General features: G+C 45.3%; 1 protein-coding gene across 1 annotated transcript in view; it reads right to left on the bottom strand.

Annotated features, from left to right (window-relative positions):
• Positions 1-2446: 2446 nt before the first annotated feature.
• LOC138807632 (hepatoma-derived growth factor-related protein 2-like) overlaps positions 2447-11809 on the bottom strand; it is an 81766-nt gene continuing 72403 nt past the window's right edge. Inside the window, exons 3-6 of the mRNA XM_069993408.1 lie at positions 11547-11685; positions 9644-9937; positions 9202-9249; positions 2447-7854 (exon numbers count right to left, since the gene is read on the bottom strand). Of these exons, the coding sequence (XP_069849509.1) occupies positions 9205-9249; positions 9644-9937; positions 11547-11685 (478 nt within the window). The 3' untranslated portion in view covers positions 2447-7854; positions 9202-9204. The remainder of the gene's footprint in view (positions 7855-9201; positions 9250-9643; positions 9938-11546; positions 11686-11809) is intronic.

The following is an 11809-nucleotide window of genomic DNA, read 5'->3' as shown; positions in this document are numbered from 1 at the left end:
CCACACACACCCCAAACAACCACACACCCCCAAACAACCCCCCCCCAAACAACCACACACACCCCAAACAACCACACACCCCCCAAACAACCACACACACCCCAAACAACCACACACACCAAACTCAGCAGCATTGCTGTTTTGAGACACATCTGCCTGGATAGTCTTCCATCTCCATGGACCAAGAGTGAGGCTAAGGCTTTGGGCCTAGTCAGGGCTTGGACCTCGACTGTCAATAAATAAGCCATATATGCTGCTCATCCGATGATGTCAATTCGCCAACACAATCACTGGGTGCATCTAAGGTTTGGGCTCAGTAGGATCACAGTGGGACAACACATCCTCAGCTACATGCTGGTGGCTGGCACCTATCATCTCAGCTACTTAGCAGGCTGACATTAGAAGGATCAAGGTTCTAGGACAGACCGGGCAGAAAGGTCCTCAAAACGCTATTTCTGGGGGAGAAAAACAGTGCGGTGACATGGGCCCCTGAGTCCAACATCACCAGTGAACCTAGAGGAGGTGGGTTCAGACTCAGTCATACAACATTGGCAGAAAGCAAAGGAAGCCTGGAGGCAAGGTTCAAGTGGTAAAGCATCCGTATAACAAGTGCAAGGCCCTGAGTTTAAACCCTAGGATCACCAACATTTTATTTTATTTTATTTGAGAACATACTGTACAGAGGGGTTACAATTACATGGGCAGGATAATGCATACATTTCTTACCAAGCATTGCAGCCTCCTCCTTTGTTTACCCTTCACCTACCTTCCCAGCCTCCCCCCTCCCCCGCACCCAATCATACCCCATCCCACACCGACATTGTAAAGCTGGTTTTGACATGACATTTTGTACTTCTCATTGTTGCAACAGGTCCACCTGAATCCTTAAACGACTTGTTTGTCCCCATCTCCTCCACATGTTATACTGACATCAAATATAGTGAAAGCGGGGGTTACACTGTGGGGGAGGGACATACAAAGCAACAAAGAAATAATCTTATAAATGCGTGAGAAACACATGCATGAAAGAAACGAAAACATTAAAATACATATTTAAGGGTTCATTTTCCTAACATCACATTATCTGACCTTTTCGCTTGACTCATACCTATACTAGATATTGCAAATAAGGGAAACCATGGGACCTATGTTTCTTTGGGCCTGGCTTACTTCACTTAATATAATTTTTTCCAAACCTTTCCATTTCCTAACAAATGGGGAAATGTCATTCTTTCTGATGGAGGCATAGAATTCCATTGAGGATCACCAAAATTTTGAACAGCAAAAATGAGCAAAGTGTGCTCATTTTAGGGCTTATCCTGAGCCAAACCCCAGCATACAGGCTTGCATAACCCTCATTGCAACCTTGTGTGTCTTTACTTGACGTCTGAGAAAGAGTGGCTCCGAACGCAGAAACACTTTGCGATTCTACAGATGGAACTCAATCCCAGCTCCCTAAAAAGAGCTGTGGGTGAAGTGTGTCCTTTCTCCTCTGGACCAGGGTTGACATGGTCTCAAGGCCTGGTCCGGCCACATCTGTAACATTCACGGGTCAGGGAGTGTGGCCCTGTGTGTGCTCTCTCTACCTCTGCGGTTCAGACAGTTAACATGGCCTAGAATTCCAGCTTTTGAGCCAGATGGCCTGATGTCCCCACCTGGCACATCAAGACACTTACATTTCAGTCTCATCACTTGTGGCCTGAAAATAGCAACACAGTCCAATGTATGGAAAAGAAGAAGGAAGAAAAAGATGGGAACGTCTCCCCCAAAGTTTCAAAGGCTCCTCAAGTTGACAACAGAAGGCAATAGGAGACTCAGCATGAGAATGTGGCACCCAAAATAAAGGCCTTTATCAAAAACTTCACAGTGGATGGGGAAACTGAGTCTCCAAGAGGCAGACGGTGACCCTAGGCTCTTCCTGCCCAGGGGTAGGTAGAGACGTGGGCTGGAGCTTGAAGTATCTGTGCGCCTGTTTTAACCCAGCCAGCACGTGGGTCAGGACACTGGTCCTCTTATACAACATCCTCCACTGCCTCCCCCAGTCCAAAAGGTGGGATGTATGCAGGGTGCACAAAGAATCGGCACTGAGAACAGGCAAATCCCGGGGAGCCCACAACACAGATGCTTCAATGTATATGATGTACATCCTGGAAAATCACACATGCTCTTGAAAGTGCAAAGTCAGACTTCCTCTTCCCTCCCTCTCACTTTCTCTCCTCACAGGCTCAGCCTTATGCAGAGGTGATAAAAATCAGCCTCAGGATCCAAACCAATGTCCTCAGTCCTGCAAAGCCTTCCAGGAGGCAGGGTGGCAGAACACACACAGACACACACACACACACCACACACACACACACACACACACACACAGACACACAGACACAGACACAGACACAGACACACACACACACACACACACACACACACACACACACACACACCCACCCATCCCAGAGATGGCTTATTGATGCAATTACATGGTTCAAAGCCAGTGGCACCTGATGGGGGAAGAAAAAGACAAAACCAGAAAGGGCGGGATGGCCCCAGCACTACTCCCTGGGGCCGGCTGTACAAGTGCCAAGTGCCTTTTCCTTGTGAACCACAGAGGCAGGTGCGGGCTGGCAAGCAGACAGGACCACAGCCCTGGCAACAGGAGGAAGTGGTAGTTGAGGTTTCCCGGTAGATCTCCTGATCCTCTCTGGACCTCAGGACCTCTCCTAGGCTCCCCAGTGCTTTCCCTCTCTGGTCTGTGCTTGGCCTGCTCCAGAGGGACAGACAGACAGAAGTTAAAAGAGCAAGGTAAGTTTCCTTTCACCCCTACCCCATCTCCTCATCCCTGTCCAGGGGCAGGGAGTACAGAGTTGGACACACAGGGAATCAAGAGCTCCGGGCTGCTGCCATTGGATCAGTGGGAAACTGGGCTGTTTGCATTTCCAAGTGCTGAATGGCCGGCCACTGTGATGTCCATGTTGATAATTCCTGACGCTTTGTATTCCAGCAAATGTTTAATCCCTCACTGATCAATAATCCTCACTAGGCTGTTCTTTTTTCCTTTTTTTAAAGAACCAAATCCCTTTTTACTCTTCAAATCCTTGAATAAAATTAGGCTGCTTTAGCCCTGGATGCGTTATTCCTCAAAGAAGCTGTGTGGTTTCATAACCTCGGTTGGGGTATTTTTAAAGGGGTTGCCTAGACACACTTGCTCTTGGTGTCACCTAACTTGTCTCTGCAATTGCTGTGTGTTATAAATTGGTCTCCTCAGACACTGCTTTCAACACAGATCTACTTTTTTTTCCCTCAAAAGAAGAAAATAATTCAAAGTGAAGTTATTTGCCCTAACTAAACCAGTGAGTCTAATCTTTGCATTCCTGGCTTACACTTAAGACCTTCTGTACAACTTGATTTCTACCTTCCATCTAAAATTTCTTTCCAAAACCATATTGAAAAGAAAACAACTCCATTCCTAGGCCATCTTAAGAAGCTGTACTTCTTTCTTAGAGGCACAGCTGAATGTTTTGGAAAATGCACATGACACATGGAAAGAGACAACGGCTCTGTGCTCACAGGGGATGGGCTGGCAGGGGGGTCTCACAATCCACTCCAGGTCCACCAAAGTTCCACAAACAATGGCAACAGAAAGAAACTGCCCTTCCTCTGTAGCAGCAACCAAAGCAGCAACTTTCACCAAACCTAACCCAAGCCAGGAGTGCGTCCCACACACACCAACCACTTCCACAGTTAGCCCATAAGAGCCCCAGCAGCTCACCACAATATTTATTAGAAAAACACATAATTTGTGGTGGAGAAAGAAGAGTCTCTCATACAAAAAAGAAAAAAAAAGGGGGGGGGGAAGCTCTTTCAAATGCAATTAACCAAAAGACATATTTCCCCTGTGTTTGTAAAGATCACTCTATGAGAAGCATAGTTTTTGTGTGAGAGGAGGGGGGGGAGAGAAATGGGTTATCCCCACTAGTTAAGAAAGACAATTACATTACTGGAGATTACCTTCATCATTAAGGAGAATGGGCTTTATTCATATTTACAGACCTAAGCAGACTTCAGTTTACAGGTCACAAATGAATCTCTTCTCGTCTCAGATGCACATGTGGACACTGACATGGGCTGCTGTTGAGTTGATTGGATAATAATCTTATTCTCAAGCTCCTGCTGGAAAGAAGAGCTCCAGAGGAGGGCAGGAGGGGGAGGGGGAGATGGGTGAGAGAGGGAGGGAGGGAAGCAAGGAAGGAAGGAAGGAAGGGATAAAAAGAAGAATCCAATCATGTATTCTTCCTGGTTGGAAAAAAAAAAGTAACCCCAGTATCCTGGAAGGATTTCAAACACAGGCGAACAGTGTGCAGGAGGGTGTGTTAACAGCATGCCTTAGCGGTGTGGCCTGCCTGAGACACTCTTCCTTCCCATTGGCTGTTCCCGCTAGAAACCCAGACCCATCCCTCCTTTCAGAAGTCAGGAATTCAGCTCCAGCCAAAGTCCAGAAAACATGCTCACGCAGGGACAAGGCCCCACCACCGATCCATAACCTTTGAGGTTGTGTCCTACAGTCAACCTGAACAACAGTACATAGGAGTGAATTTTTTCTGCCTTGGGTTGTGTTCCCAGCTTTGTGTCTGTTCTAAACTGAAGGTCCATCAAAGAAAAGAAAAATAGACAGCTTTCTTTAGAGAGAACATGCTGTCCTAAATGCTGGGGAGAAAGAACTTTCTCAATCAGGCTTCCAAAACCAGATCTGAAACGTTGTCTATATCTTAAAATCCACCCAGGTGATTTTTTAAAAAAAACTCTGTGCCAAAATAAAGTAAAATCCCCAATTAATATGTGTCCTTTTGTGGACTTAAGCTATATCTCCCTCTGAAATGCCACATACCAACGCACCCTTTGAAAAGCTGTTCAGAATCACTTGGAGCAGCAATATCTAAGCAGTATACAAATATGCATTCAGGTGACAGGATGACTAAGTTTTCTTTTTCAAACAATGTTTTTCTCCCTAACTTCTTTTAAAGCAGATTAATTTTTGAGAATCTGAGAAGATATAATTCTTGCTCATAAGAAAAAAAAGCAACAAAAAATTGAAGGTGGGACAGAAGAAATGGAGAAAAACATTTTATTTTAAAAAATAGTAATAATAAAATATTTTGTGGCCCATTCAGTATTTCCCATATATAATTTATTAAAATTAGATGAAATTATGAATATTAAGTGCTCATTTGAACTAAAGTGCTTCCTCTTTCATACATACATGCACACACACACAATTTGTATTGTATCAGTTTCAGAAGGCAACAGAAACTCTAAGGATACAAAGAAATATGGTGTCCCCAGCCTCTAATACAAAGCATGCTGGGCAGCCCTGAGCTTCTGGATTACTGAAAGGTGTTTCTGTGCACATAATAGCAAGGCCTCCACCTCTCCCTCCCTGCCTGTAACTCATTGCACAGCTGCAGGTAGCTGTGGCTCTAGTCCCCTTATCTAAGGTCCTTGGTCCTTGTTCCATAAAGTATTTTCCTTACCACTATTAAATAAATGAGATGTCCTTCCTGTAATTCTAGGTTTCTGTGTTTAGAATGGAGGTGATTTTGTTTTTAATGCTTTGCTGAAGAGGGAAGAATAAAACTGAGCTCTCGCTCCAAGAGTGTTTATTTATGCTATTATAAGAGCAAACTAACTTTTCAGCACTTAGATTAAAAAATCAGTTTGCAAAGGCTAAACAACTTTCCTGTCGCTACCCCAAGAGTGGGGGTAAAATAAAAATATTCATTTGCCCTAAGATGATCACATGAGAGTTGTAAGTCTTCCCCCCACTCGAGAAAAGAGGGTAAAACCTGGGCCATAACCAGTGCCTGAGTCTGCCATGACCTCACCTAGGGGCCTTCAGCCTATGTCTGTGGTGTGTGTGTGTGTGTGTGTGTGTGTGTGTGTGTGTACACCAATGCAGACAAAGTCCCTATGTGTGGCCGATGGCCTCATGTACTAGGGTGGCATGGTTCCTCAATAAGTGTAAATTGCATCCACGTCTCCAGATTTGTTTCCATGAACTATACTAGAAAAATGCATCTTAACCAAAGATATATATTATCACAGATACAAGATCTATATATATAGTATGTGATATATCATTGTATGATTCAATTCATACAGAGCTGAAGGCATAAAAATAACTTAAGTGGGGGCTGGGAAGATGGCTCAGTGGTAGAGTGCTTGCCTTGCATGCCTGAGGCCCTGGGTTCGATTCCTCAGCACCACATAAGCAAAAAAGACCAGAGGTGGCGCTGTGGCTCAAGTGGTAGAACGCTAGCCTTGAGCTGAAGAGCTGAGGGACAGCGCCCAGGCCCAGAGTTCAGGCCCTCCTACCGGACCCCCCCCCAAAAAAAACTTAAGTGGATATTGTTCAAAGTGGTAGTCATTCTGGAAGGTAGCACCCTGGAGAGACCTTAACTTATAAGGAAGGCACTATTTGGAGTGCTGGAAGCGTTCCATTTCCTGATGGGAGTGGTACGTATAGGGGGACTCATGTGTATATTTTGCCACTGGATTTTATACTTTCTAGTATGTGAGTCATTCCTCACCAAAAAGAAAAAAAGAATCTACCAAGTAAGTTCACTGATCATTGATGACTTCTTTAAAATCCATTATTTTTGCCAACTTCAAAAAAAAAATCTGTGAGAAAAAAACGGATTCTTTGCTCTGTTCATTATGAGAACAAAATCAAATGTGAATAATTTAGTGACGGGTTGAGGTTTGACATCTCAAAGCGTTTGGGGCCTAAATTTTTCAGAAGCTCTTGGTTTCACGGTTCACGTTGGCACTCCAGGGCTTCACACCATCAGAATTCAGATATCTGCACTTGGCAATTTTATATGTGGACGTCTACACGTCACATTCTAACAGCACATCAAAACTCATTACATCCAGAAGCAAGTTTGTTATCTCAAAATAGGCACCTTCTTAACCACCCGCCCCCACCAAATTCCTTCACCTTGTTCTATTTTTGTGTCAGAGAGTTTCTCTTTTTCTCATTACCCACTTGGAAATTTGTCTTTGAGTAACTCAGCTGTGCTTTCATACTGACTTTCCACATCTCTCATATCCTACTCTTGGCCACCCCTCCTATGAGCGTATTAGCAATGAACGCCTAATTAGTATTCTGGTTCCTGTCTCTGCCTCCACAGCACCACCGGGGAAATCTTCCCTCTGTGCTCCTGACAGTCCTCTGCTGCTGCAGCACAAAACCCGTCCTCAATGTGACATTCAAGGTCTCCTCTAGCCTCCTCTCCCCACGCCTCCACCGCAACCCTACTGTCCCTCTGCACCTCATCAGCACAGGAAGGGACCGGGCATATTCCTCCCCCACCACCCCTGCTCGTGCCTCGAATCCTTCCTTTCTATGATATCCAAATATTGCATACCCCCTAAAGACAAAACATTCACTGTCTCCCTGAGATGATTTCTGTGAAATGGTTTTCCCCATTGAAGTACCTGTGTGGTTCTATCAGTGGTCAGGCAGGTAATTCTCACCTATGCCAATGTCTCCCAGTGTTCGCTGCACCTTTTATATTGTGGTTTTGTTATCAGTGGTGGCACACGTCAGTTTATAAATACAATGCACCTTGATCATGCCACTCCTTCATCATTCTCTCCCAACCTTCCCAAAACCAGCCCTGTTCTCAATTCTTGGTTTCACAGAATACATATTAAGTATTATGGTTGCCTTCCTCTCTTCATTCATCCACCCTCCCTCCCCTTGACCTACTCATACCTTTAAAGTGCCAGTTTCCTGGTATTCATTTCATTGGACTATGAGTTTGTTTTCCTGAGGAATTTTACCATCCGAATTCTCCCCTGCAAATACCATACTTCAGTTAATACATCTGTGTACACTTGCATACAAACTGTGTCTGTTTAATTGTACACTTACGAATTAGTTTCTCATTTCCATGTGTGTAAGGCCTTGTCTTCACAAAGTAAAATAATAAAATTTCCAAGTTGAAAATTATATTAAGTGAAGTAAGCCAAGCCCAAAGAAACATAGGTCCCATGGTTCCCCTTATTTGCAATATCTAGTATATGTCTGAGTCAAGCAGAAAAGGTCAGATGAGGTGATGTTAGGGAAATAAACCCTAAGATATGTATTCAAATGTTTTCTTTCATGCGATTGTTTCTAACGCATTTATAAGATTATTTCTTTGTTGCTTTGTATGTCCTTCCCCCACAGTATAACCTATGCTTTCACTGTATTTGATGTCGGTATAATTTGTGGAGGGGAAAGGGAAAAACAAGTCATTTAAACGGGGATACAGGTGGACCCATTGCGACAATGAGAAGTACAAGTTGTCATGTCGAAAACGAACTTTACAACTTCGGTGGGGAGGGGGCGGGGAGGATTGGGGAAGGGGGGGGATGTGAAGGGATGGGTAGGGGAAACAAAGGAGGAGGCTACAATGCTTGATAAGAAATGTACTCATTATCTTGCCCATGTAATTGTAACCCCTCTGTACAGTATTTTCACAATAAAAAAAATGTAAAAAAAAATTTCCAAGTTGATGAACTCCAAAGCCAAGTGTTATTTTTCTCTATGACTCAAGTGTCTCAATGAAGATCTGCTCAGAAGTCGAACTCACAAATTACTAAGTAAGAAACATCAGCAGGGAATCTGTGTTATGTTTGCATTGCATTTAAAATGTCCTTACTAGGATATATATCAACAATAGAATGATGATCTTTTATGTTTGCACAGGCTTTTATGCTCCACCTAAAGTATCTCCTGATTCCCCTACCTTTCAAGTGAAGACAACAGCTTTTATTGGGGCGATTTTTTTTGGGGGGGGGGTCCAGTCATGGGGCCTGAACTCTGGGCCTGGGTGCTGTCCCTCAGCCCTTCAGCTCAAGGCTAGCACTCTACCACTTGAGCCACAGTGCCACTTCTGGCTTTTTTCTTTTTGCTTATGTGGTGCTGAGGAATCGAACCCAGGGCCTCAGGCACGCAAGGCAAGAGCTCTACCACTGAGCCACCTTCCCAGCCCTGGGGCCATTTAACAGAGCAAAGCCACATTCTGGAGACAGATAGTCCAATTTCCTTTGGAACAAAGAGACGAAGTTCTCCAACTCTGGCAGACCTGTTCACGTGATTACCTGACGCTGAATTACTTAACTTCTTGTGTAAAAAGATGGGGCTGCAGAGGTGCCCACCTCCTATGTGTTGTGAAGATGATTTGAGGAAATGCCAGGCATCAGGTGCTATGCAGAGAAGAAAGTCATCAGGGGCAGAACTCCCATGCTGCACCCAGAACCTCCCCCTACACCTCACCCCCACTACGCCCCCCACTGCTCCCACCGCACCCCTCCATCCCCACCGTGTGGGCCTCCCCACTCCCGGCTGGCCAGTCACCCCCTGACCTGGGCCGCCCTCTCGCTGGACCAGACACCCCTCCACCACTAATGGGATCCTGGCTGCACAAGGCCTCTGTCGGCTCTGCAGGCCGGGGAGACAGCGCCCTCCAGCGGCCACCTGCGGAGCAGCACCTGCTGCCCTGTCCAGGGGGGCGGGCGGGCCCAGAGCCTGGCCAGGCAGCTCCCCCTCCGGGTACAGGGCCCCACCCGGCCTCCCTGCCGTGCCAGGTGCCCTCCTCACCAGTCGCTCTGAGATGAGGGTGAAGTTGGTCCAGACTGCCTCCAACTGAGAGCCTCCAACCTCTGCCTCCAGGACCGCGGGGGCCATGGAGTGGCGGGCGTTGGGCGCAGTCAGGGTGGGAGCCAAGGCCAGGCTGGGCCTGCCAACCCTCAGCCTTGCTGGCCCCGCTGACCCAGCGACCCTACGACCCCGGCCCCGCGCAGAGCAGCGGGTGACCCACAAGCTCTGTGCTCTGCTCCCTGGAGAGCCAATGAAGGGCGGCCTGGAGCATAAGGCAACATTCACACCCAGCACCTAGGACAACGGAATGACTCACACTAACACCACACACACAATCATACACACCACACACAGTCACACTCCACACACCACGCACACCACACATGACCAATCACACCACACATACCACACCCTCACACTCAATTACACCACACACACGCTCACTCACACACCATACACCACTCACACCACACACCACACACGCTATCATTCAATCACACCACCCATTATACTCACACCACATACGTTCACACTCACAATCACACTACACACGCTCTCAAATCACACCACCCACACATCACACACGCTCATACACCACACACCACACACCATACACGCTCACTCACATACACCACACACGATCACACCACACCACACCTACAGCACTCACACCACACTCAGTCATACCAAACTCACATCACACAGTCATACCACACCACTCACACTCACACTCACCATACACCAAAAATACCACACACTATACGCTCACACTCAATCACACCACACACACCACACTCACACTCAATCACACACACCACACATGCTTGCTCACAATCACACCATTCATACACCACACTCACACCACATGCTCACACTCATACCACACCACACACACCACACACGCTCAATCACATCACACACACACACACCACACACACTCAATCACATCACACACACACCACTCACGCTCAAACACACCACACACCACCCACACTCACACTCGCACACACCACACACACACACACACACACAACCCCCTGGTCTGTCACCTTGAGCTGAAGAGCGCAGAGACAGCACCCAAGCCCAGAGTTCAAGCCCCACAACTGACCCCTCCAAAAAAATATCCTGAACTGAACATAGCATATATGTATATATGTGAAATAACATGGCAAAGTTCCTTTGTGTAATACTCACTTAAAAAAATGAATGAAAGGAAAGTAATATAGGCTCTTCTGGGTGATCAGGTACTAGCAGGAGGGAAGAGGGCCAAGGAGAGGGCAAATTAAGTACTTTACACATGTATGAAAATAGAATAAAACTTATTTTCAACGATTTGTATGCATGTATGGAAATGTCTGAGAGCTAATATAGTAGAAACCAGGCACTGGTGGCTCACGCCTGTAATCCTAGCTACTCAAGAGGCTGAGATCTGAGGATCGAGATTCAAAGCCAGCCTGGGCAAGGGAAGTCCCTGACACTCTATCACCAATTAACTACCAGAAAACTGGAAGTGGTGCTGTGGCTCAAGTGGTAGAGCTCTAGCATTAAGCTGAAGAGCTCAGGGATGGTGCACAGACCCAGAGTTCAAGTCCCACAACTGACAAAAAAAAATAAAGAAAAAAAAGACAGTACATATGGCTTTAAATCTAATATATTAAACTTTATTCTTAGGAGTAAATAACCAAGCATTTCTCAGTTTTCTGAGGTCTCTTTAGCAGTATAATAATTTCAGTAGTTCATCTAGACATAAAAAGTCAAAGTTTATTCCATAAATAAGAACACAATTTAATCCAAAATTACTAAGACTCTTAAATGCCATCTTATTTTCCTATAGCTATGATGGTATTTTTTCCTCCAAGACTGAATAAATAATACTAAACTAAGTGGATATCCAATGACTCACCTGTACACTTGAAAATTTCACTTTTGGATTGTTATCTATCTCCCATAAGCCTTCATTGAAACCTTTTTGTTTATTTGGTTTGCCATACTTTTCCTTATTTTCTGAGTAAGGAAATATATCCTTTGGTCCTAAAAAAGCACTAAAACAGAAGAAGATAATAAGTGCAATGCAACCTCAAATAAATATATACATAGTACATTACTAAAATAACACTATTATAGGATGCATTTCATAAAATACAAATTAAAGGGAAGACAAGGATA

Source organism: Dipodomys merriami, unplaced genomic scaffold (genome assembly GCF_024711535.1).
Source record: "Dipodomys merriami isolate MVZ:Mamm:240054 unplaced genomic scaffold, mDipMer1.0.p SCAF_1017, whole genome shotgun sequence".
Taxonomy (NCBI): domain Eukaryota; kingdom Metazoa; phylum Chordata; class Mammalia; order Rodentia; family Heteromyidae; genus Dipodomys; species Dipodomys merriami.
Note: the sequence above shows the minus strand (reverse complement) of the source record. Positions and strands in the feature narration are given on the sequence as shown.